The following is a 27,934-nucleotide window of genomic DNA, read 5'->3' on the forward strand; positions in this document are numbered from 1 at the left end:
CTAAATTTGACAGGGTGTTCTTTGGTTGTTAACCTATTGTATATAGATGTCTTTACCGAATAAAACTGGCATTAACGACTTGATTCCTGGTTTGGCGAAGATGACATATCGAGTCTGATAGAAGTCCTTCACTGGAAGCTGGGTCTGCCTAGCAGCGGGCGTGGCTTAACAGTCTTGTCAGACTCAGTCCAATCAATGAGCGGATGAGGTCAACCCAGTCTGGATGCTACTCCCTCACTATGAGAATAGGCGTATCAGGTAAGGACCAACACCCTTTCTCCATAAATACAGAAGACTCACCTGGTTCCTAGCCCTGGTCTTCTCCATCTAGGGGCAGTAATCAACACCAAACTATCCATAGTCTGCCTCTTGCAGGAACGCTGCAACAGCATACGAGTCCTTGTGAACACAGTCAGCTCTCACCATAATGTGCCACTAATTCTATTCTCCCACCTCTTAGGGAAACTAATATGTATCGACATAATTCCATGGGCTCTTCTTACACCCATCCATTAGAATGGCTCTTTCTTCCACACCAAAGAGCTGGCACCTCCACGTCTCCTGCGATGAGCCACGTGCCTCGCAGTCGTCCAATCCCTGCAATGGTGGACCTCCCATGCAATACAGAAGGGGACCTTGTTGAGGGAGCCCATTCGGGTGACTGTCACCTCGGACACCAGCCTGTTTGGCTAGGGTGCCCATCTCCAAGTTCAGTTGGCCCAGGGTTGTTGGTCGAGGGACGAGCTGGGGAACAGCATCAATTGGTTGGAACTCAGGGCTGCCCATCTGGCCCTCTATCAGTTCCAGAGGCACATATTCAGTTGTCACGTCCTATTGCTGACGGGCAACGTTGCCACCAAAGTAGATGTGAAACATGAGAGTGGGACTCATTCCAGGGCGCTGATGCATGAGGCCCAATGTCTGGGCCTCTGGGTGGAGACCCACATCCTCTAACTGCGGGCGGAGCATATATCAGGCACAGCCAACATCCAAGCAGACTGGCTGAGCAGGGCCACAATTGACCACGCGGAGTGGTGCCTGCATCTGGAACTCTTCCACAATATCTCCCAGAGATTTGGTCAACCAACTGTGGACCTATTTGCCCCCCACAAAACATTCTCCTGCTGAGGTTTTCTTCGCAGTTCCAGACCCCGGGAGAAGAGGGCATGGATGCTCTTCGTAGCCACTGGCCACCACTGCTGCCTGGACAACTCGGGCAGCAGTAGAAGAAGTTTTCAGGGCACAACCTGGGCCTCACCATTGCCATTTATCAAACATTATAGGTTGGATTCGTTTGCCTCGGCTGAGACGGCGTTTGGACGATGTATACTTCAGAGGGTTCTCTCTGCGGAAGGGACCCTGGACTAGCCTGTTGCCCGCCCTTGATCATCTATGCTTGGGTATACCCCATGCATGGAATCTCCAAGCAGCACATGGGAGAAAGATGGTTGCTCTTAACCTGAACGGTAATTCTTTGTGTTCTGTGGGAGACTCCATTCTCTCCCTAGGGATCCAGTCCAGGATCCACATCGGATTCTGAGGGGTTTACAACGACTTTCTCCGACCTACACCTTTGTTAAGAACTGGATTCAGTCAAGCCAAGGAGGAGTGTCCAAACAATTCAAACTAGTCTCTGGGCTAATAGGCAGATGTTATAATCCATGCATGGAGTCTCCCGCAGTGCACAGAGAGAAAGACCAACCGTCTTCTTTGTAAAAACGCCAAAAATAGGATATTTTCATCCCCCCCCCTTTTTTTTTTTTACAAAAGAAGGATCTTCTGGAAAGTCTGTTAAATCATTTCATTAGAAAGTGCATGTTTCAACACCCCTAAAAAAGTAGGGTTGGTTTTTCATCACTGACGTATAAAGCCCTAAAAATAAGAACAGTTCAGGACGTTGCTGTGGCCATGTCACATGCATTCTATTATTTTTTGTTTGTTTTATATAGATATTATTATTATTATATTGCATTGGTCCATGGTGACACTATCAGTTCAGTGCAGGCACTTGACCCAGCAACCCCATCACCTTAGGGGGCATCCCCGATAGCTGTGCTATACTAGCCATGGGGGGTTTCTTGGTTCAGGATCCCAAGCCTGTAGTTTGGTTTCTTCCTCAAGGTTCCAAAGCCTTGTGTTGAGTATCTGTCTGGTTCCCAAGCCAACAATTGGGCAATTTATCTTAGGTTCCCAAACCTAAAGTGGGTATCTAATATGGTTCCCAAGTCAAAGTCCATACTGTTGGCCTTGATCTTTCATTTTATTAGCTTGAAAGACAAGATGTTTGCTGAGTTCCAGCACCACATCTTTTTTGGGTGCTTCCAGCGCTTTCAGTTACATCATCAGGACAATAGTATCAATTCCGAGAAGCTACGCTAAAGAACATGGCACATAAATTCAATAATAAGCAATCATTGGAATCTGGCAGTTCATACAAACAGTATGGACTTCGGCTTGTGAACCATATAAGATACCCAAGATATCCAAATGATCTAGATGGATATCGGTCATGAAAATGTTCTTATTTTGTTTAGTAGAGCACAAAAAGTTGTACAAGATGGTCAAGTTTTGTTTCTCTCAACAAAATATTGCCGGAGATGATATGTCTCAAAGTTGCTGGAACCTCAGAGTCATACTGTAGAAGGCTGCAGTATTGGGGTCAAACAAGTGACTATATTTCCACATGTATTGCATAGGCACATGTAATACTTTACCAATGTTCATTGGGGACATGTGTGCATGTTCACACAAAATTTCATTGAAATCCATGATAGTTGAGCGGGGACCCCCAGACCACTTGACATGGAATGACCCAGGCTGCCAAGTGCCTGAAGTACAGACATATATAAATTATTTTGAGTGGTGCAGTGCAGAGCAATTTTTCAGCACCACCCAAAGTAATTCAATAATATTATTAGATTTTATCCCACTTTTGTCATATTAACTCAGCTGCTGCTTCCTGTTTTCCCTGCATCAACAATCGCTTGGGCTGAGAAAAAGTGACTGGCATAAAGTCACCCAGCCAGCTTTCATGCCTATGGCAGTTCCAGTACTTGGTTTCTAGGGTAACATTTTAACTACCACACTAAATTGGCTCTTCAGTAAACATCAGGGTCTTGTTGCCTACCAGTACCTTCCCCTTTTCTCAAAATGTTTTGTAGACATCTTGTCAGGACAATTCTTCATGACCAGCCAATCTATTAAAAAGAAAAACATGCAATCATCAGACAAATGGAGTGAGGACATCCGGAGAAAACTAATGAAGTAGAAGAAGAATTCTGCTTTACCAGGCTCTCTGCTGTGTAGCAACCTCCCCAGTTGAGCTGCTGGAGACCATTTCAATGGAGATGGGTTGGCAATGGAGTTTCACTGTGGGACTTCAATCTCCTGGGTTTGTCCTCAAGCGGACCAGGAGTTCCGGACAACCATGACAATTATGGGCTTATCTAGACCATCCAAGACAGTGGTCATTCTACAAATAAGATCATCTTGTCAGAGCAATAGCAACATAACCTCATGACCTTTCTAGGAAAGGTAATGGCTTTGCAACTCTAGAGGGTCCTGGATGAAACAGATTATCGAGACCCTTTTTGGTGAGGTTTCAGGCCTGGTCAAGGGATAGAAATAGCATTGGTTGCACTTATCAATGATCTCTGGGGAGAGCAGAATGAATCTATCCATCCTTGCTTTCCTTGGCCTCTTGGCAGCTTTCAGTACTATCAGCCATGGTACACTTTTGGAAAGATTGTGGGATTTAGGGCTGAGTGTTGCAGTGTTGCACTGGTTCAGTTCCTTTCTCTGGCCAGTTCCAATCATGTTGATAAGGGGCAAGAAGTCCAGCTCAAAGCCACTCCTCAGGTAGATTCTGTATTCTCTGCTTTTTAATATCTACATCAGGGGTGTCAAACTGGATTTCTTCGAGGGCCAGATCAACATTGTAGTTCTCTGCAGCCAGAAGGGTGTGTGTGGGGGAGCAGGGGCAAGACGGGATTGACACTTCTTGCAGCAACCTGCTGGCCAAAACGAGATGCAGACTGCCCCATTTTCAGCCTGAATGGCCTCCTGCAGCACTTTATCGGGCAAAATGGGGCACGGGGATGCTGCATTCAGCCCACTATGCCTCATTTGGCCTCCCCAGCCTCTTACAGCACTCTGCCAGCCAAAAACCGGCTGCACGGAGGTCTCCAAGGCCCCTGTTCAGCCCATTTTCAGCCTCCCCAGTCTCCAGCAGCCCTCTGCCGGCCAAATATGCAGAGGCTTCCCAAGGTTCTATAGGAGGCCAAAAACAGACCACGTGGGGGCGTCACCTGGCCTGTTTTGGCCGGCAGAAGCACTATAGGCCGGTCCTTTGATTTTTCCAGGCTGGCCCCATGGGCTGGATTTAAATATCCCTAATCTACATTAAACTGCTGGTGAATTTTGGTGTAAGATACTAATATGCTGCTGATACTCAGCTTTACATCTCCACTATTGGTGATCCAAGTGACGCTGTGGCTGCTCTTTCACAGTATTTGGAGGATAAAGGGGCCTGGATGGGTAAAACAGGCTTCAACTAAACCCTAGATGGAATTGCTGTGGGTATGTGGAGCCTTGTGATTTGGAGCTTTATTATTTTTAGTTCTGGATGGGCTGGCAATATCCCAGACAAACATGGCGCACAATTTGGGTTTTTTTTTAGACTTGTGATTCCTGTTCAAAGAACAGACGACAGTTGTGGTTAGGAGAGTTTTCACACAACTTCATGCAGTGCTCCAACTGTGCCATTTTTTAAATTCAAATTTTGTTTACATTAATATAAACATAGAAGGCTTGACTGAGAGTATATACATAAAAGTTTAAAACTTATCCTTAGTTTCATGGTTTCCCTTTTAAAGCTCTCATAAAGAGATTGTGATTTGTGAAGTGCCTGTGAGAAGAAAAATTAAGGCTGTTCTTCCATATGAGCCCTGATGATTACACTATCCTAACAAAAAAAATGAGAAATGCAGCTATTTGCTAAGTTCTAATATATAATTAAATTAATAATGTAATATATAATTTTACTCTGTGTTCTGCAATAATAATGATATACTGACTTGTTTTTTTACTTGATACTTTAATATTTGTTAAAATGAGTAATCACTTGTAAAGTTTTAAATTTATTTTTTTTAAAGTTCTTACCATATGTACCTTTCCTTCTCCTATAGAATAATAGTGAAAGATAGACATTCAAAGTATAAAAGTGAAATCATGACACATTTCTTCCTGGCTTGCTTGAGGCAGGCAGTACTGTTTCGTGATATCCATAGTAGATTTTAATTTTGGGATTTGTTTTAAAAGTTCTGTTTTTAACTGCTTATTTATTGTATAATTCTAAATACTTTATTCCTTTGAGCAATAAAACTAAACACACAAACACACAAAAATCTTCATTGTACAAATGTAAGTAACTCTATTTTTTCCCCCTTTCTCTTTTTGATAAAAACTGAATCTGGCTTGTGTTACCAAATTACTGGAATTCCTTGCTTCCTGTGACTTCTGGCTGTATTTTGGTTACATATGGACATGTAAAATGATGAAAATATGTTGTTTACAAAGTAGCTGTAAGTATTATTGTCTTTTCTAAAGGTAGATTTTCTTTAAAAATAATATTGTATTTTTTTCTTGTGTTTAAATAGCATATCTTTAAGAAAATGGAAGGGGAAATGTATATATCTTCAGTAAAATTAATAAATATGTAGAAGATAGCAGATTATTGAAACAACGTATTGGTTTATAATTTTACCAGTGAAAAATGATAGTACTTACCTATCATAGAACTCTTCAGGAAGATGTTACAGCCTGTTCCAGTTCCAGATGATAGCTTGTGTGCTATCTGAACTTAGGGTTTTTATTAGAAACAATATTCCAAGCTAATGCTTTATTGCATTTAAGATCAGATGGTATTCACTTATCAAGAACAGAATACACTATAATACTGAATATCAAAATATTTTAAAATAAGAGAGACTGAAAGTGAGTTTAGGTATTGTAGTTAGAATATGAGGTACAAAGAACATAGCCATTATCCTAGATAGAGAATATGGTTCTTAAAAGTAGTGTAAATAAGAAGTCAGTTATACTAAAACAAATAACCTAACCATTTGTTTTTATCCTAGCAACAGAAGAATCTTGAAGGATATGTGGGGTTTGCAAATCTCCCCAATCAAGTTTATAGAAAATCTGTCAAGAGAGGATTTGAATTCACACTTATGGTAGTAGGTAAGTTATATTTTTGTAATTCCTTCATTTTTTTTTTAGTTTAAAAATTTAAAATTTGTTTATAAATCTGCCTTATAAGTAGATGCCCCTTCCCTACTAATGGAGTACTTATTTTATTTTCTAAATCTCTGCTTGATTGTCATTACTTTGATGTAGAAGCATAAGTAATAAAATTAATAGGGCAGAACATATGCAAGCACAGTCTGTATTTCAAGTAACAGAAGTTTCTATTCTTGTTTTACTTAGCAAATAATAAAAGACATTCAATTTGTGAAGCAATTTGATTAGCTATGCTTTCTGACATTGAAAATGTATCATGAAAGATGGTTGATATAGTAGTGCTCTTCAGAATGTTATGCAAGAATTGTTTCTTATTCATGTCTGTCTTTAATAATTACTGTGTTTCCCCAAAAAATATTTTCTTATTTTCTTTTGGGCCAAAAATAAGCACCAGGTCTTATTTTCAGGGGATGTCTTACCCGCTTACCTTAGGACCACCTCAGCCAGGCCCCCCACACCCCAACACTTCTTGCGCTGCTGCTCGACTTCTTCTACATCCGCTCACAGAGAGAAGCCAGGTGGCACATTACTCTGGTGTTGCCATTCGTGGCAGAAGGATGTTGTGTGTTGTGCATGAGCGAGTGGCAGTGACGTGATGCGCCACATGTATTGCCGCAACTGGTTGTGATGCACCATGTGACCTTCTGCCGCAAGTGGCTCACAAGCACAGTGAGCACGTAGCCTCCTGCCATGAATGGTAGCCCTGGCATGCTGTACCACATGGCACCCTGCTGCAAGCGGCAGCACCGTTGCGATTTGCCACTTGGCATCTGACTGCAAGTGGCTGGAGAAAAATTCTGGGCATGGGAGGCCTGGCTGAGGTGGTCCTAAGGTAAGCGGGTGCGGGCATGTGGGGCAGCTCCACTACCCCCACCCCCACCTAGGGTTGGGGAATATCCAGAGGCAAGCACAGTAAAAGTCAAGGCATATAGTTGAAGTTCTTCTCATGACATAGCCTACCAAAGTGCACTCACTTGATCTGATCTCACTGACTAGCAAAAAGAATTAGGGACAGATTGGGTTATAGTGTCCCTTAGGCCACCATTTTATCTTCCATGCTTTTTAATACCTACATGAAACTGCTGGGACAGGTCGTTCAGGGATATGGGTTGTCATGTCTTCAAGATGGCTTCCAGCTCTATTTTGCCTTTTCCTCTTAACACAGGTGAGTGGTCAAAGTATTGAATCAGTGCTGAAGAATACATTAGATTGAAATTCATGGAATTCTCCAGAAAAGCACTACTGATACTCATATAAACACCAGGTCTTATTTTCAGGGGATGTCTTACCCGCTTACCTTAGGACTACATCAGCCTGGCCTCCCACACCCCCACACTTCTTGCACTGCTGCTCAACAACTTCTGCATCCACTCACAGACAGAAGCCACGTAGCACATTGCATTGCTGCTACCATTCGTGGCAGGAGGATACGCACTGTGTTGTGCCCTTCCGTGAGCGAGCAACAATGATGTGATGTGCCATAAGTGGTGGCACTGGCATGATGTGCTCCTGCCACGAACAATGGCACCGGTGTTCTGCACCATGTGACATCCTGCTGCAAGCAGCAGCACCACTGTGATATGCCACATGGCATTTGGCTGCAAGCAGCTGCAGAAGAATTTGGGCAGCAGGTGTCTTGGCATGGAAGGTCTGGCTGCGTGGTCCTAAGGTAAGTGGGTATGGACACTGGAGCAGTTCCACTACCCCCATTCCCCTCCTAGCTTGGTTTTTACGTATTCGTCTAACCCCACCTCATACAAACAGACAGTTGGATGGTGTGGGAAGCGTCTTAACTGGGGCTTATTTTGGGGGTAGGGTTTATATTAGGCGCACACGTAAAAATCAAGCTAGAACTTATTTTTGGGATATGTCTTATTTTCAGGGAAACAGGTAGTATAAATTTAATATTCAAAATCAGACTCTTTCTTGCCCCACCACACCCAGGTCCACTTGCCTTTCACCTTTTTTTATAGCTAACAGGTATGCCCAGCCTATGCAAGGTGTAGCTATAAAGCAAGCAAATACAGTCTTTCTAAAGGCTAGAAATCGCTAGCTTTCTAGCTATATCTTTCATAGGTTGGGCGCATCTATCAGCAGCTGCAGAAAAATGTAAAGGAGTAGGTGCACCAGGCTTCCCAGGTCTTCTGGCACCCTTGCTTAGTCATTTAATGACTACAATTGGGAAAGCTGCGATTAGGGTCATTGAGCAAAGCAGTCACATTGACATCTCACTTAAATCTATTGATTTGCTAAGTGACTGAGATTCTGGCCCCAATTGCAGTCCTATGAGAAGGATTACTACTACTCATTTTTATTTTACCGTATTCTGAAAGATGCATTCTCTAAAGTTTTTGGGCACTTTAATATGAACTTTCTTCCATTTTGGAATAGTATAATTTTAGAGGTATATTTTGCTGTAATTTTACATTTCTCTGGAAACTATTATGTTTTTCGGTTTAAAATTAGGCTGGCTTTAATTTTTGAGCATCTTTATTAGTAATGCCTTTTGTTTTATTAGTGACTTCAGCATTTTCATATATTTCATTTATTCAGCTCACATTGCAGCTTTCAGTTTCCTCCAAAGACAGATATTTTATTTTTATCTTTTAACTTTATGATAAAGTGCCATCTTTTCTTTGCTTCATAAATTCACTAAGAATTAAAGTTAAAAAAAGTTGGGGCGGGGGGGGGGAGAAATCTGGTCATGGATAATATAATGTACATTTATGTTTCCTTTGGAGTTTCTGATAATTTGCTGTCTCTTAACAAAAGTATACCTATGTCCTGCTGCCAGGTTCCAATTAGCGAATGAATTTACAGGGCATTAATACAATTTGAGATTTGATGTCTTAAAGATCTCCGTACTCTATGGAAGGTCACATAAAATCTTAAGTCATAATATGGTTTGTACCTTCACATGTAATATGTGAATCCAAACACTGTTGGGTTTCACATGTGTTGCGGCTTATCTTACCTGAGTTCTGATCTCCTTTGTGGGGTTCATTTAAAGCATCAGTAATTTCCACTAAAAAGCAGTGCCTTGGTTGTAAGTCATGATGGTCATAAAGTGGGTCATTCATGTGACTGACCCAATTTTATAAACTTTATTTTGTGGCGGTTGTTAAGGGAATCTGTGGTTAACCCATTGTTTGCTATGGTGTGTTTTTGCCAAAACCTGGAAGTAAACAGTAGTTTTCAGTAGAAACATTGTAAATTGCAGTGACATGATTGTGGTTCATTGCAAACAGTGATAAATGTGAGCCAGTTGTTAAGTGCCCAAAATGCAGTCACATGACAGCAAGGAAGGATGGCCATTGGAACTTTGGAACAGGGTTGTACCTACTTTTGGGAGAGAGTCTACCATAATTTTTGGTTGAAAACTGTTTTTTTTTTTCATTTTCATTTTATACAATCACTTATATACTGTGCATTTAAAAAAAAGCAATAAACACAACTCATCTTCCACCATGGAAAACCAACATAGCACTTCAATCCTCCATACACCCTTTCTTCTCCCCCTCCAACTTTCATTTCTCCCCTCCAGCATTCCCCTCTTCTACTTCCCTTCCCCCTCAGACATTCCTTTCTCCCCTTCCCTCCATCTCACCCTCCTTACATTCCCCTCTCACTCCCTCTTTATTTCTCCCTCTTCTTTCCCTCTACTCCTCACTTTGGTGTATTTCTACTATTCATTAATCTATTCAATTTATATTTTACACTAAAATTAAAAAAGAATGAAAAAAAAAAGAAAAATAAAAGGAAAAGAGAAAAAAAGAAAAAAGAGCAACAGTATACGAGTGCGTTCTTATTGTTCTGAAAATTGAAACTATATTTCCACCCTCCCCCCCGTAAAGCCCCCTCCCTAATCCCCTTCCGACTTCCCAGGTCCCATACCCGGCATAACTCTTTATCAAGCATAGTCTGGAGTATATTAAAACCAAATAGATTAGAAATTAAAAGATAAAAGATAAAGGAAAAAAAAGGGAATTAAAAAAAAAAAGAAAAACGGGAAAAATCAATAAACTCTCTACATTGAGCTCAGCTTCCCATCATTATTAAAACTTAAACAATGTACATCATTCCTAATTTCAGTTAATTTATTACTTGCAGGATTTCAAACTATGTTGAAACCAAGTAAGTTAATCAAATGGAATTCTCTAGCTAGGGGCCTTGTCTCTTTCTAAATATCTAAACCTTTAATTTGTCCCTTTTACCTCCTTCTCTATAAAGCAATTTAAACATTCAAATGCTTCTCTCGGTTTCCTTTTCCAACTCCTCTCATCCTGCCTCTACCCGTGTCCATATATATATTTTATTTTCATCCGTACTCCTCTCATATTTGCTCCGCCTTCCTGCGGACTCTCTGGGTATATCCTTCCAGACATTATATTCAAATAACAGTTTATACAAAAATCAGCTTACTTTCTGGCTCAAAATAAGCTCTAATTGAACCTTCACTACCCTCCCATCTACCCCACACTTCCCAACTCCATTCATCCTAAACCACAATCCAAGAACATCACGATCTCCGCCCTCCTCACCCTAGAGAATAACTCATAAACAATTTAAATAAAAATTCAAAGTTATCCATCAAGTCTTTTTTAAGTCCCATACAATATATTTTCCGAGGAAATCAGCATCACTTCTTTCAGCCTTAATGTCTCTTCATCGGTATGCAACTATACCATTTTATACAAGACAGAAATCACAAAGTATTATTCAAGTTAAAAATTAAGCAAATGTTTTGGGAGCATAACTAAATCCTTGTTCTCTGCTCTTCTGCCCTTCCGGAGGGGGAAAACGATACCTCCCGCCTTGTAGTTGTGTGTTTTGTTGTTTCTCTTCTACTTCTCCTTGTCTTTCTCCAAGTCCGGGTGATTCAGGAAGTCCCGCCTTCAGGATCTTGTAATAAAAATCTCGGGCTTCCCAAACAGAGTTGAGGCGATGTTTTTGGTCATCAAATGTAACTGTAATACCAAATGGCACTTCCCATCTATACTGTATCTGAGAATTTCTGAGTTCTTTAGTTAGAAAAGCATAGTCTCTCCTGGCTCTTAACATTTGAGGTGGTATTTCTTTGAAAACAATCAGGTCCTGTCCATCAATTCGCAGCCTGTTATTATAAAACTCTTGTATTATCACATTTCTGGATTCTCTTGTAGCAAAATATATAATTATATCTCTCGGAAGCTGTCTCTGTTTTGCTACGCACGAATTATGGCGGTAAATTTTTTGGATCTGCCAATCAAAGTTCAGTCCCGGACTTCCCACCGAACGACTAAAAGCCTCAAAAAAGGTCTGTTTCAAATTCTCCTGTTCGTTTTCACGCAATCCCCTAACTCTTATTGCAAACGCAGTCTTCTTATAATTTGTCATAACAAGTTGTTTTTGTGCGTTTTCAACTTCCTGCTGTAACATTTCAATTTTAGATGTCAGGTTAGAATTAGCTTCTTCCAAAATCTCAAGTTTATCCTCCATTCCAGCAATATAATCTGTCATTAAAGTTATAACCCCGATCATATCCTCCTTTGTTTGAGCAATCTTGGCATCAAGTTTGTCACATAAGTCCGAAATAAGTTGCTTCATTTCCGGGGGAGGGGCCTGCCGTCGCCGGTGGCTCAACGGAGCTGCCCTCAGAGTTCTGGTCTGTATATCTAAAAGATCTATAGATATCTCTCCTTTCAGGCAAGAAAGGAGCAGGGAGGAACTCAGTCATTAGAACCCTCTTTGTAGTTCACAGCTTTTTGTTTTTCGCTGTGAACGGAGAAGAGGTTCAACAAAAGCTGAGTTTTTTTTTTACTCCAGCCAGATCTTCTCAGCTGTTTTTTTTTTCAGCTCAAGGCAGGTCGCCCCCCCGCCCTCAGGACAAAACTAAGTTATTTAAAATCAATCCGAGCAGCGACCGTTCCTGAGAACCCTTTTTTTTATTATTATTCAAAATACCAGCTTCAATTTTACAAAAAACTCCTTTGTCTAACTGCTTTTCAAAATGGCGATTTTAAGCTTCCGCATTTGATATATGATATATTTAACCAGCCTTGTTTTCTTGAAGACTTCTTTTTACGAACTGCCAAAAGTTTACTGAAAGTATCTTATCCTAAATCAAGGTGAGCAGAGACTTTGTTTGTTTCCTTTTTATAATGGCTCCGAAGTCAAAGCAATCTAAACGTTTTTTTAACAATACATCCCAAGCAATTGCTATAAAGCCGCAGCTCTTGCCTTCTACGCCCTCTACTGGAGATTTGTTAACGAAAGAATTTCTTTTTGAAACCCTCAAAGAATTTAGAGAGTTCCCCTTTTATTTTGAAGTTTAAGGCTTGGCAAAACTTTCAGTGAGTAAACATTGTAACAAGACCGTTCAGCAGATTCATCACCATTTAACTTCCAGATAAGCAAAGTTAATGAAGGAGTAAAATTCTTGTAGAAATGAAACTAATTAAAAAGCTTCTGCTGGCCTATTGTGAAACCAAAACATATGATAAGCAATCTCTTTTGTTTTGAATTCTTGTGAGAATTAACAAAAAGTGTTCATTATTACCGGAGAAACCAGCCTGCTCGGCGCCATTTTAAAAGCCTCTAAGTAAATAATTTTTCGGAGGAGAAAAAGAAAAGAAGCTAAAATGTTGATAAACAATTATTGTCCACGGAAACGGATTCAGCTCGTGATAAGATTAAATCAAACAAAACTTTGAACTGAGTGGGGGAGACCTACTTTGTCCTGCACAAGGCAGTTTGAAATTCCCAGCACGGACAGCCGTTCTGCCTTGGGCTAGCCCCCCTTTCCCTGCAAGCACAAAAGCTGCAAAAATCGAAGAGCATTTGCCAGCAAAACAATTTCTTCTTTCCTTCTTGCCTGAAGGATAAGAAAACCTGATAAGACGTCAGATGGAAGATCCTCTAAACAGGTATGTAGCCAGGAATTCGGAGGCAGCTGATTTTTTTGCTGCCACCACCAGCAGGCTCCTCCCAGGAAGTCCTCTTTACTTAAAGCTGCATATTCAGGCAATAGAGTTTTATTAACTGCAGGCAGATAAATTTTGAAATGGCTTCAAAACCAAATATTAACTTGAAGTCGTAAATCTTTTTTTTTATTACTATTCAAAATACCAGCTTCAATTTTGTAAAAGGCTTTCTTATCCAGCTACGTTACAAGAAGGCAATTTTATAGCTTCTGCGTTTGATATATGACACACTCAATCAGCTCTATTCTCCTGAAGACTTCTCCTTATTAACTGTTAAAAGTCTATAAATAGTATCCCATTTAAAACCGAGGGGAGCAGAGACTTTGTTTGTTTGCTTGTTTGTTTGTGCGTTTTTTATAATGGCTCCCAAATCGAAGCAGTCTAAGCTTTTCCTTAATAATACATCTCAAGAAATTGTTACAAAATCGCTGCCCTTGCCTCCCACACCCTCTACTGGAGATCTCTTAACGCAAGAATTTCTTTTTGAAACCCTTAAAGAGTTCAGACAGGAAATTAAACAACTTTTATCGGACTTATATGATAAACTGGATGCCAAGATTGCTCAAACAAGGGAAGATATGATCGGAGTTATGACTGTTATGACAGACTATGTTGCTGAAATGGAGGACAAATTGGAACTTTTGGAAAAAGCTAATTCTAATTTGATATCTAAAATTCAAATGTTACAACAGGAAGTTGAAAATGCTCAAAAACAACTCGTTATGATAAATTACAATAAGACTGCGTTTGCAATAAGAGTCAGAGGATTGCGTGAAAAGGAACAGGAGAATTTGAAACAGACCTTTTTTGAGGCTTTCAGACGTTCGGTGGGAAATCCGGGATTTAACTTTGATTGGCAGATTCAAAAAATTTATCGCCAGAACTCGTGTGTAGCAAAACAACGACAGCTTCCGAGGGACATAATTATATATTTCACCACAAGAGAATCCAGAAATGCGATAATACAGAAGTTCTACAATAACAGGCTGCGAATCGATGGACAGGACTTGATTGTTTTTAAAGAAATACCATCTCAAATATTAAGAGCAAGGAGAGACTACACTTTCTTAACTGAAAAACTCAGAGATTCTCAGATACAATATAAATGGGAAGTGCCATCTGGTATCACAGTCACATTTGAGAACCAAAAATATCGTCTCAATTCTGTTTGCGAAGCCCGAGATTTTTACTACAAAACTCTGAAGGCGGGACTTCCTGATTCACCTGGACTTGGAGAAAGACAAGGAGAAGGAGAAGATAAGCAGCGGGACACGTGGCTACAAGGCGGAGGGTGTTGCTTTCCCCTTCCGGAAGGGCAGAAGAGTAAAGAATAAAGATCCAGCTATGCCTTTAAAATACTTCTTAAATTTTTAATCTGAATAAAATTTCAGGACTCCTGTCTGGTATAAAATGACAAAGCTGTATACCGATGAAGAGATATTGAGACTGAAAGAAGCGGTGCTGAATTTGGACATATATTGTATGGGACTTATATAAGACTTGTTTGAATCTTAATTTAAACTGCGCATGATCTATTCTTTGGGGCGAGGAGAGCGGAGATCGTAGTTTTCTTGGATTGTGGTTTGGGATGAATGGAGTCGGGTGGCGTGGGGTAGATGGAAGGGTAGTGAAAGTTCAATTAGATTACCTTGATCCAGAATGTAAGCTGATTTTTGTATAAATTGTTATTTGAATACAAGGTTAAGAAAGATTATCTGGAGAGTCTACACGAGGGTGGAGTAAATATGAGAGGAGCAATGGATGAGGATAAAATATATACGTGGACACAGGTAAAGGCAGGATGGGAGGTATAAAATTTATATGCGGAAGCGGGTAAAGACATTGTTTAAGATTTTAAAAATAATGAGAAGCTGAGTTTAATGTTAGAGAGTTTATTGACTTCTCTTTCTTGGGGGGGGTTCCCCCCCTTTTTTTTCTTTTTATTATTCTTTTCTTTTTTGTTCTTTATTTTTATTTATTTTTTTTATTTTGTAACTTCTAATCTATTTGGTTTCAATATACTCCAGACTTTGCTTGATAAAGAACGATGCTGGGAATGGGATCTGGGAAGTCGGAAGGGGGTTAGGGAGGGGGGTTCAGGGGGTGGGTGGGGGGGAGGGTGGAAATATAGACTCAATTTTCAGAACAATGAATGCACTTGGATACTGTTGCTTTTTTTTTCTTTTTTTTTCTTTTCTTCTTTCTTCTCCTTTTATTTTTCTTTTGTTTTAGTACAAAACAAATAGACCAATGAATACTAGAAATACACCGAAGCGAGGTGTAGAGGGAAAGAAGAGGGAGGAATTAAGAGGGAGTGAGAAGGGAATGTAAGGATGGTGGGAAGGGGAGAAAGGAATGGCTGAGGGGGAGGAGAAGTAGAAGAGGGGATTGTTGGAAGGGAGAAATGAAAGTTGGAGGGGTAGAAGGAAGGGTGTATGTAGGATAGAAGTGTTATGAGTTGTTTATTGCTTCTTTTTTTAACTGCACAGTATTTAAGTGATTGTATAAAGGAAAATGAAAATGTAATAAAAGATTAATCTCAAGAATTTAGAGAGAGAGTCTACCATAATTTTGACAAGTTATAAATTGAGGACTACTTGTGGGCAATCCCATATTAGGTACACTGTAATAGTATTATTTTAGCCAAAACTGCCAGAAGCAGATAAGGCTGCAATTACTTTATCAAAGCTTTGACAAAGACTGTTCTACCAATAGCTTTCAGAAATACACCCAAATCATGAAATACACAGGAAATGCAGAGATAACAATGGTGTTCATAGGCAACTGCAATGAACAAACAGCTATCCCATCTTGCTTTGGCTTAATGTTATTTTCATTCAATCCTTACAACCTTCAAGCACTGGGATAAGATTGACATTCCTCATAAAAACTGCATATCACCAGTGTATTGGCAATATCATACCCCAAATTATTAGATTACCTCTTTCACTGGTTCATATAGTTGTCAAAAAGCAGCAGAGAGAGGATTAAGATTGCCCATCGTGTAAAGCAGGAGCTACTGAGCTGACTTCTCATTCTCACTACTATAGATTGAACACATAGTGAGGAAAGAATGGAACCATTGCAAAACAATGTTCCATTTTAGTGTGATTCCATGATAAAAGATACTGAAAGCTACAGTCCAAAAGGACCAAAAGAAATGACTACCTACATCCAGATCTTGACATAGGTCAGCCAAGAGAATAGCTACATCAGCCTTAGAATGTAGACCAGACAGGAAACACAACCAGATAAATGTCATGGTAAAATTATATTGATATATTCTTGCAGATCTGAAAATACATTTTCCCACTATCACCTTTACAATTTAAAAAAGATAAAAGATAAAATTTCTCCTTGCACATATGAGCTAGACTCTAGGGGGCGGTGCTCATCTCCATTTCAAAGCCGAAGAGCCAGCACTGTCTAAAGACATCTCCTTGGTCATGTGGCTGACATGACTCAATGATGAAGGTGCACGGAACGTTGTTAACTTCCCACCAAAGGTAGTTCCTATTTTTCTACTTGCATTTTTACATGCTTTCGAACTGCTAGGTTGGCAGAAGCTGGGACAAGTAATGGGAGTTCACTCTGTTACGCGGCCCTAGGGATTCGAACCTCCAAACTACTGACCTTTCTGATAGACAAGCTCATTGTCTTAGCCACTAAGCCACCACATCCTTTGACATGGTATATTCTGAGCCTCTTGCTCTGCCCACTGTGAACAGCAGGCAACGCTGTTATCAGATTGTTCCCTCAGTAATATCTCTTTGCCTCATCTCCATGGTCTTTTCCACATACCATTATTGATCAATTCCATCTTAATTCCATAGGTGGGCCTGGGAGAAGGTCCAGATATCTATGGTATTACATAATTGATTCTTTACCATTATCTCAATAACATTTCTCCAAAAGGGAAGGTTGGAGACCAATCAATAGTTACCTAAGACCAGCGGATATAATCTGTTCAAAGGAGATATCCTCCAAGATTGCAGGCTACTCCCTTTACTGTAGGGAAACAATGATAATATCTGGCCTCCAGATCTGCATCTACATCTCTGCTTTTTCCTCTCAAAATCCAGGTTACTGGTGGATAATCTAGACAACCGTGTCTATTTTGAACCCAATGACAATTTTAATTTTGCTTTAGGTAGAAAAAAGTTATAAAGAGTTCCTTACATCATTGACTTTCTAAAGTTTATTTGTGGTTTATTGATAATATTTTAACAGTGTATTTATTACCATAAGAGATGTAACTTAACTATATTCTGCTATATTAAAATTGGTTTTCTGTGAGGGCTACTGCAAGCACTGGCATTGTACTGAAATAAAAAACATAGTTTCTCTAAGTATAATAAAGCAGATGCAGAATAGGCTATTTCAGCCACTCCTGAAGTTCTTGTATTTATACTTAGCATTCCTTTGATCAAATGATAAGGGTGGATAATTAAAGGAACATGTTCAAATAAAAGCATTAGCAGTCTATACTTGTAGAATTTCTTTGTCCATTAATCTTTGTGCAAAATTTGGGATTTAATTTTATCATAGATAGTTGATTAGAAGGAAAACATCCTTAGGTTACTCCATTAATATAAAAGGATTAACTATATTTAATCAACTAATTCCTAAGTACTAATTAACTACATAGGAATTTGTCAGGTACTTGTTAGTTCTTAAGTAGCTTTGTAAATGACTGTTGAATGTAATAATGGCTTTTTAATCTTAAAATGATACACACTTATGTCTCTTATATTATTAACTTGGAAACGGCCAGAAAAAATTTGGAAAGGGCATTGGTTTATGCATTTTTCTTTAAATATTTTTTCAGTCTTTTTTCCCCAATGAAATATACTGAAATAGAAACCCAAATTTTTCCTCTCATAAAATAATTAAATTGCTTTTGAGATAAACATCTATTTTACATAATATTTGCCAGTGATTGGTACTTAAATAATATTTCCATTGTTATATAATTGTAGTTCTTATATATTATACGATATAGTTCTGAATCTTAAATTTGAAATTTAGTCCTTTTTCAGATTGCTCCACACTGTAGTGCCAAGATGGCAAACCTATGGCACGCATGGCCGAAGTGGCACACAGAGCCATATTGCCTGGCACATGCAGCGGCTTCCGTGTTTCTGGCACTCATGCGCACATGATGGTCAGCGGGTCTTTGTGCATGCAACAGTGCCAGAAACCGGAAGAGTTGGTCTTCCATTTTCTAGGGTAAGCATGTGTACCAGCCAGCTGATCGGTGTGCATGCATACGTTGCAGTAACCAGTAGACTTGCTGGCTGACAACATGCACTCACTGGAAACGAAAAGTCAATTTTCCAATGAGTGGATGCCCCAGGGCAGCTCCTCTTCCTGGTTGCGGCCCAGATGAGCATGTGCCAAAGTGCTCCCTTTTTGGCATTGGTGCCAAAAAGGATCGCCATCACTGCTATAGTGTGAGCAAACATTCTCAACATATGGGAAACTTTGCTATAGTTGTATGAGATTATAAATCTTGCCTGGCACCAAAAATAATAGTGTTTTCTGGTATAATGTCCTGCTGAGTTGTGAAGGAGGAGAGAGAGGAAGAATGGTAAATAAAAGAGGAGTGGTCCCTTTAATTCCTGACTGTTTCTCCATAGTGGGGGGGGGGAGGAGTATCCAGACTGGGTTGACCTTGTCCTCTCATTGATTGGATTGAGTCAGATAAGCTCTTTGAGACAAGCCCCTGGCCACCGGGTATTCCCCAGTTATCTATTCAATCCACTCACTGGAAGGTTCACCATTCTGGATCTCCAGCAAATCGCAAAGAATTAAAAGGAAAAAATATTTGGACCCGATGAATCCAGCCATGCCAGCAAGGATCCCTACAGACACCTCAGGCCTGTGGGGCTTTACTCAGGGGTGGCAATCCCCACCCCATTCTGCAGTGGAGGCAGCCCTGCCTACTGGACTTCCACACTTGGGCATTACCCCTGCTCAGGGGGGGCATGGGCTCCAGCCAGACACCCTCCACAGGGGCACCCAACTTTCAGGAGTTGATGATGCGGGCCTTACAGCAATGCATGGCAGCGGCATTCCAACAGCCACAGGGGGCTCCCCTTCCCCCCCCCCAGGGTTTCTGAATACCTGGAAGCCCATGAGGAAGAGCTTCCCAGCTCCTCAGCCTCATCCCAGGAGGACAGTGACCTGGAGAGCGAGGATGGAGAGATCAGGGAGGACAAGCTGTCTCAGGACGAAGGCATGCCTCCCCCTAAACCAACATTCACCAGGTTGTTCCAGCCCTCACTGTTCAAGTCTCTGCTCTTCAAGGCCAAGACAACAGCCAAGCTAGGCTACAGAGCAACAGAGGTGCTGCCTCAACTCCAGGAATTCTCAGCGGAGAATATCTTCGACAAGCAGGTCATCGAGGCTGACACAGTGCCTACTCCCAAAGGCTTCCATGACCTGGTCAGGCGTCAATAGGCATCTCCTACCACCAGTCCCTCACCCTCATCCACGGACAGGGTGTTCTTTAACATGGACCATGAGTTGGCTAAGGTGCTGGCACAACCCTCCATCGATGTGCCGGTCGTGGCTCTTCATATGTCTATCAACATGCCCGGGGAGCCAGAGGATGCCCTGAAGTTGGAGGACAAGAAGGCGGACCTTACCTTGCACAGGGGTCATCAAGTGGCTGCTTGGGCAGTGAAAGCAGCCACCACAGCCTCCTTCACCACAGATCATCCTTGCTGTGGCTGCAGGAGCTACAGCAACGCACCCCCATAGCAGATGTCTGATCGCATCAGGACATCAACAAGCTGGTGGCAGCCATCCAGTTTTCAACGGATGCCACCCTAGCTGCAGCCAGGTTTGCCTCCAGGGTGATCGCTTCGTCGGTGGCATCACGCAGGCTGCTGTGGCTATGGCATTGGCAGGCGGACGTTCGCCACAAGTGGCGCCTGGCATCAGCCTCCTTCACAGGGGACTCCCTCTTTGGTTCAGCACTGGGGCCCTTCCTGATTGAGAACAAGGACAAGAGGAAGGCCCTACCCACCACCCCAAAGAAGGGCAGCTTCAGGATGGTTCCATGCCCCAGATGCTCCTATTCCCGGGGTCAAGACTCTGGGTCCTTCTTTCAGGGTCAGGATTCATTCAGGGGGTCAGAGGCAGGGTACTCTGGGAACAGATAGTACCAGGGAGGATTCTCTGCTAGGCAGAGATACCCAGACAGGCAGCAGAGAGGCAGGCAGCAGAAGCGGCCCTTTTGAGGGGGCAGAGGAGGCGGATGGGGGTGCTTCTTTTGCAAAAATTAAATCTAAGTCCAGCGCTCCTCCCATTGGGGGGTGCTTGCCGCACTTTGTCGACTGCTGGGACCTCTCCTCCTCCGACAAGTGGGTGCAGAAGACCATCAGGCATGGCCTTTCACTCTTAATTCCTTTCCAGTCCTCCGAGTTTCTTCCAGATATGCCCAGTTTCAAAGAACCCGACCCAGAGGTTGTTGATTCAGGAGGCCATCCAACACCTGTTTGAGATCAGAGCGATCCAGCCAGTGCCTCCAGAGCAACAGGGTCAGGGGCACTACTCAATTCTCTTTGTCATTTCCAAGGCCTCAGGGGGCTGGAGAGCGATCCTGGATTTGAAACGCCTGAATCATTCCATCCGTTATAGGAGGTTCAAGATGCACTCTCTGCACTCCATCTTGGAGGGGGTTAGATAGGGAGACTTTCTCACCTCTATAGACCTCACTGAGGCCTACCTGCACATTCCCATTGCCCAGGAACACCGCAGATTCCTCAGATTTTGCTACCGGGCCCTTCCCTTTGGGTTGTCTTCGGCCCTGAGGGGATTCACTAAGGTAATGGCTGCTCTGGCAGCGCACTTGAGACAGGGTCCGGTGCATATCCAATATTACCTAGATGACCTGTTATTGCAGTCATCTTCCTTTAAAGATGCCCTACGGGATCTAGATATCACCATGACAGTCCTGAGAGAACACGGATTTACGGTGAATCTGGCCAAGAGCCACCTCCACCCCTCTACTAGTCTGATCCACCTAGGAGCCCAAATAGATACCCAGGCAGGCACGGTCTATCTGTCACCTGAAAGACAGCTAGCTCTTAGGCAGCTAGCATCCTTGGTAGCCAGGAAGAGTAAGGTGTCCTTAGCCACTCAATCTAAACTGCTGGGCACCATGGTCTCCGCCATTGGCATTGTCCCGTAGGCTCGTCTCCACACCAGAGACCTCCAATGGTTCCTCTTGCCTTTCCAGCGAAGGCACACAAGCTGCTCACAGGCCAAAGGACTTCTTCCTGCAGAAGTCTCCCGCACAGGGTTTTGGACGCTCTAATAGGCGCTCCGTCTGAGCCTTTACGAATGGTTTCTCTTAAGTTCCTGACTTTTAAGGTGGCTTTCCTGGTGGCCATCACCTCTGCCAGGCAGATATCCGAGCTGTTGGCGCTGTCCACCAGGGAGGATCTCTGCGTGTTCCACCAAGACACAGTGGTGTTACGGCTGGATCCTTCTTTCATCCCCAAGGTGTGCTCCTGCTTTCATCGAGCACATGAACTGATACTTCTGTCCAGACCCTTCTCACCTGTTAGAGAAGAAGTGGCACACTCTGGACGTAAGGAGGGCTCTGAGGATCTACCTCAAGAGAACCAGGCCAAGTAGGAAATCTGAAGCCCTGTTTGTCTCCTTCCAACCAGGGTCTCTGGGAAACAAGGTAACTGCTTACCAATCACAGGGTCTGCAGACACCAAGTCATGTCACAGCTCATTCCACGTGGAGCGCAGCCACATCCACGGCCTGGGCCACGCAGGCCTTCTTGGCTGAAATCTGCAGGGCAGCCACGTGGGCTTCCCCCTCACCCTTTGATAGGAACTATAAATTGGACTCTTTTGCCTCGGCAGAGGCCTCATTCGGCAGCAAGGTGTTACAAGTGATTCACAGGACGAGGGCCATGCCTCACCAGGCATGAGTTGGGGGCATGATGCCTCAGGGGTCTCCCTCCCTAGGGACGTATGGGCTTTGGTACATCCCAGTCTGGATACTCCCCCCCCCCCTCACTATGGAGAAAGGACGTTGGTACGCCTCTTCTCATAGTGGGGGGAGGAGTATCCAGCCCCTCCCTGACAGTGTTTGTGACTAAGCGTTATGTTTGTTGTTTAAAGAAGGTATATTTATGTTGATGTTTAAACCAATAAAAACTAATAACTGGAATAAGAGTCTGGAGTGAATGGTGCAACGAGTCAGATAGAGTTCTTCTCCGATAACTGGGGAATACCCGGTGGCCAGGGGCATGTCCCAAAGAGCTTATCTGACTCAATCCAACCAATGAGAGGACAAGGTCAACCCAGTCTGGATACTCCTCTCCCTACTATGAGAAGAGGCGTATCAGGTAAGTACCAACGCCCTTTTTCTCCTAACCCGAATTCAGCCCTCAACATTATTTTAGGAATGTGCTGGTGATTGGAAAAAGTTGTCAATTCTGGTATAAGAGCATGTGACAGAAATTAATTCATTTATAAATACATATAGTAGATCACTGTGTGGAATGTGCCAGCTTATGAAACTAAATAAGAAAGCTTGCATTTCTGGAAGTATTCATTTATCTGATAAGTTGAAACACTGAAAAGACAGAATGTAAAGTACATAATTGCAATGTTTTTGTTTTTTCATAAGCTTATTATTATTGAGAAGACTAGTAAATCAAATTATATATTCACTGATAAGTGTTTTTTTGTAATATATTATGTGGACAGATGTTTTACAGGTAATCCCTGGGTTACGAACATTCCCTTAGCGAACGTTTGAAGTTACACGATAAGCCCCCCCCCCCCCAGCATTTGCAAAGAAGTCCTGAAAATGCAAATATTGCAGCAGCATGGCAGTTGTTTGCCCTTACGAACAACTGCAGAGGCTCTGCAACATTCATCCTGAACGTTGCCAGCCAAAATGGAGCTTCTGATGGGCGGATCGTCTCCTCTGATGCTCTGTTCGGGCCTCCAGAGGCCTTGCTCCCATCCAACCTCCCTCACTGTGTCATTTATCTTGTGAAGATATAGTAAGTAGTTTCCTCTCCAGCCTCTCAGCCGAGTGTGCCCCTCTGCAGTTACGTTCAGGCCTCCTCAGGCCTCGCTAAACAGGTTCTGGCTGAAATGAAACTTTTGAGGGGTGAATCTGCTCTGTGACACTCCATTCGGCCATCTGCAGGCCTCCCCCGGCCCATTGCAGGCCAAAATGGATCTGGCCCCCAGAAGTTCTATTTAGACTGGCAACGAGGCAGGGGAGGCCCACAGAGGGCCAAATGGAGCCTCCTAAGGCTGGATCCACCACCTGGAAGCTTCAGTTTGGCCTGCAACAGGCTGGGGGAAGCCTGTGGAGGGCAGAATGGTGCGTTGGAGAGCCAGATCCACACCCCGGAACCTCCATTTTAGCCTTCAACCTGCCAAGTTGGCAAGTTTTGGATGCCCAGATAGAAGTGCAGAGGAGTGCACGCAGGTCAAGAGGAGACTGCTTGTTAGATCTTCACAAGGTAAGTTATCCTGCGTGGCAGACTGGGGGTGGGGGAAAGCAACTGGGGAGCATGAGGCATTTCATGGGTTGGGGAGGATTTAGATGATCTTAGGCAGGTGGCCTGTTCTATCAGTATCCCCCCGCCTTCCAATGGCCTTCCCCTCCCTGAAATTCCTCATGTGGACTTAATGAGCCTCACATTAAATTAGTGAACGCATGGGCGAAAGGAGGGGTGATCTCCTTCAAGGTAGGACATTCACTCCCATAAATCCTCAGTTTCCAAATGGAATAGGCAGGGTCCATTTCATTTGTAACTTGAGGACTACACATTCTTTCTTTGATAACTAAGTGTTACATACTTTTGCAATTTTTAGCTAATTCTAAATATGCAGCAAAGACTGCAATCATACAAAATACCTTTCTTTGGTAAAAATATGCTTTATTTTGGGACTTTATCTTTACCCAATTTTTCACTTAGGATATGATTAGGATATATACAATATAATACAATAGCAGAGTTGGAAGGGACCTTGGAGGTCTTCTAGTCCAACCCCTGCCTAGGCAGGAAACCCTATACCGTTTCAGACAAATGGCTATCCAACATCTTCCTAAAGACTTCCAGTGTTGGGGCATTCACAACTTCTGGAGGCAAGCTGTTCCACTGATTAATTGTTCTAACTGTCAGGGAATTTCTCCTCAGTTCTAAGTTGCTTCTCTCCTTGATTAGTTTCCACCCATTGCTTCTTGTTCTACCCTCAGGTGCCTTGGAAAATAGTTTGACTCCGTCTTCTTTGTGGCAACCCCTGAGATATTGAAACACTGCTATCATGTCTCCCTTAGTCCTTATTTCTATTAAACTAGACATACCCTGTTCCTGCAACCGTTCTTCATATGTTTTAGCCTCCAGTCCCCTAATCATCTTTGTTGCTCTTCTCTGCACTCTTTCTAGAGTCTCCACATCTTTTTTACATCGTGGCGACCAAAGCTGAATGCAGTATTCCAAGTGTGGCCTTACCAAGGCATTATAAAGTGGTATTAACACTTCACGTGATCTTTATTCTATCCCTCTGTTTATGCAGCCTAGAACTGTATTGGCTTTTTTGGCAGCTGCTGCACACTGCTGGCTCGTATTTAAATGGTTGACCACTAGGACTCCAAGATTCCCTTCACAGGTTTACTACTGTTGAGCAAGGTACCACCTATACTGTACCTGTGCATTTCGTTTTTGTTCCCTAAATGTAGAACCTTACTCTTTTCACCATTGAATGTCATTTTATTAGATAGTGCCCAATGTTCAAGTTTGTCAAGATCCTTCTGTATCTTTAGCCTATCTTCTGGAGTGTTGGCTATTCCTGCCAGCTTGGTGTCATCTATAAATTTGATGAGTTCCCCATTTATTCCCTCATCCAAATCATTGATGAAGATGTTGAAGAGCACTGGACCCAAAACAGAGCTTGGGGTATTCCACTGCATACTTCCCTCCATAAAGATGCAGTTCCATTGAGAACTACACGTTGAGTGCTGTTGGTCAGCCAGTTACGAATCCATCTGGTGGTGATGCTGTCTAACCCACATTCTTCTACTTTATCTAGTTGTAGGTTATGGTCTACCTTATCAAATGCCTTACTGAAGTCCAAGTAAACTATATCGACAGCATTCCTCTGGTCCACTAATTTTGTCACATTATCAAAGAATGCAATAAGATTAGTCTGGCATTAGTCTGTTTTTGACAAACCCATGTTGGCTTTTGGCTGTTACTTTGTTTACTTCTAGGTGTTTGCTAATTCATTGCTTGATTATCTTTTCCAGAATCTTTCCTGGTATTGAGGTCAGGCTAATAGGTCTGTAGTTTCCTGGATCTGTTTTCCCCCTTTTTTGAAGATGGGAACCACATCAGCTCTTTTCCAGTCCTCTAGTAGTTCCCTGGTACTCCAGGATCTCTGAAAGCTATAGTTCAGTGCTTCTGAGATTTCGTCTGCCAGTTCCTTCAGAACCCTGGGGTGTAATCCGTCTGGTCCTGGTGATTTGAATTCCTCTAGGGTAGATACGTGCTCACTTACCATTTTCTTCCCTATTTCAACTTGTGTTCCTAAACTGATTTTTGTGGTGCTGTTTTTGATAGGTTGTTTTATCCCTTTGTGTAAAGACAAATGCAAAACATGAGTTAAATAGTTCTCCTTTCTCCCTGTTGCTTGTCACCTTCTTGCCACTTTCTCCCAGCAATGGACCAATTGTTTCCTTAACCTTTTTCTTGTTTTTAACATGTTGGAAGAAGCTTTTTTTGTTATTTTTTACTTTTGTGGCAAGCCTTAGCTTTCCCCACTTCATCTTTACATGCTCGGGCTATTTGCTAATATTCTGCCTTAGTTATGTCCCCCCCCCCTTTCCACTTTTTATACTTATCTTTTTTGTCTTTCAATTTGTTAGAGAGTTCTTTATGCAGCCATGCTGGTTTCTTTTGGGAGCTGTTATTTTTCTTCTTCATTGGTATTGTGCTAGACTGGGCTATTGTAATTTCATTTTTCAAAATTTCCCAAGCTTTTTGAGTTGTTTTCCCCTTGAGGATTCTCATCCATGGAATTTTTCCCAAGGTCTCTCTACGTTTATTGAAATTAGCTCTCTTAAAGTCCAAGACTCTAGTTTGACTTTGTTCTACTACTTGTGTTTGCATAATGTTGAATTCCAATATTGCATGGTCACTTGCGCCCAGAGTTCCTGTGGCTTCAACACCTTTTATCATTTCCTCTCTGTTAGTGAGAATTAAGTCTAATATGGCTGATCTCCCTGTTCCCTTCTCTACTTATTGGGAAACAAAGTTGTCTGCTAGGTTTGTTAGGAACCTGTTAGATCTTCCACTTGGTGCAGAGTTTGTTTCCCAGTTGATGTCAGGGTAGTTTAAATCTCCCACTACTATTGTGGTGTGCTTTCTACATACCTTAGTTAGCTGACTAGCAAAAAGTTCATCTAGTTCCTCTGCTTGGTTGGCCTGTAGTATAGACCTATGGCAATGTCATCCCCCTCCCCCCATAACCTTTAATATTGACCCAAATGCATTCAAGATAGTTCTCATCATTGTTGTGCTTTATTTCTGATATTTTCTATATTGCCTTCCTTTCTGTTTAGTGTAGAAATGTGTTATAGCAGCATAGCAACATTGTAATTTTGAGCAATCACTAAGCAAATGGTCCTTAAGCGAGGATTACCTGTAAATGTAAAAATTCATTTAAATTACTCATATAGCATTTTTCAATGTTAGTAATTTTATGTGATCTTCAACTTCCCTACATTTTATGTTTCTAAGATTGGGAAACACCAAACAGCATCTTATAATTCATGCCTCTTTATGCAGATAGGAGAGAAAAATTGTCTTTTGAATAATTTCTTAATAAATTTATTTTAAATTTAAATCACAAGTTTTATTTTAGATGTTAAATCTTAAATATTTGGATGAAACTACTCCCTGCAAGAAAATCATATTAAGAATTGTATGCATATTGTTTTTTATTTGAAACCTACAAAATAAAAAATAGTTATGAACACTGCAAAATAACATGAATTATGCAATAACATGAAGTATATAATAAAATGACCTTGAAAACATATCCTAATGAGTAGGATAGGAGTGTCATGTGATAATTCTAATTGTACTTTTGTTTTTGGTAGGTGAATCTGGATTGGGAAAATCAACACTAATCAACTCGTTATTCTTGACAGACCTGTATTCTCCAGAATACCCAGGACCTTCACATAGAATTAAAAAGACTGTACAGGTTTGCTTCAAAAAGTATACCTTATATTTGCATTCTTTTATATGCTAGATTGAAATAGAAACACCTTAATTTTATTTATTAGTTCAATTTTTTTTAAAAAAAATAGTCAAAATCCTCTGAGCAATTTTCAAGAAAACAGACTAAAACATGCAATCTGAGAATATGCTAAAATCAAACCAGGTACAAAATAAAAAAATATATAAATTGGGCTGCAACCTAATACTCATTCAAAAATTATGAATTTAATGTTTGGAAAATGTCAAATATAAATATGTAGAATAAAAAGTTATGAATTAAAATACGGTTAAAAGTCAATTTAAAAGCTTGGGAAAATAGAAAGATGCCAGAATGTTGCTAATATGAGTATCAGTAGAGTTTTTCTAGAGAATTCCATAAATTTCAATCTAA

General features: G+C 41.6%; 1 protein-coding gene across 6 annotated transcripts in view; it reads left to right on the forward strand.

Moving 5' to 3' along the window:
• The window catches only part of SEPTIN7 (septin 7), a 90,219-nt gene that overhangs the window by 16,443 nt on the left and 45,842 nt on the right, over positions 1-27,934 (forward strand). For 2 of the 6 annotated variants that reach the window (XM_032235151.1, XM_032235156.1), the window contains exons 2-4: positions 5,578-5,582; positions 6,138-6,240; positions 27,420-27,526. In XM_032235151.1, coding sequence (XP_032091042.1) covers positions 5,578-5,582; positions 6,138-6,240; positions 27,420-27,526 — 215 coding nt within the window. The remainder of the gene's footprint in view (positions 1-5,577; positions 5,583-6,137; positions 6,241-27,419; positions 27,527-27,934) is intronic. The other 4 variants (XM_032235152.1, XM_032235157.1, XM_032235154.1 and 1 more) reach the window with 3 other exon arrangements.

This window comes from Thamnophis elegans, chromosome Z (assembly GCF_009769535.1).
Source record: "Thamnophis elegans isolate rThaEle1 chromosome Z, rThaEle1.pri, whole genome shotgun sequence".
Taxonomy (NCBI): Eukaryota; Metazoa; Chordata; class Lepidosauria; order Squamata; family Colubridae; genus Thamnophis; species Thamnophis elegans.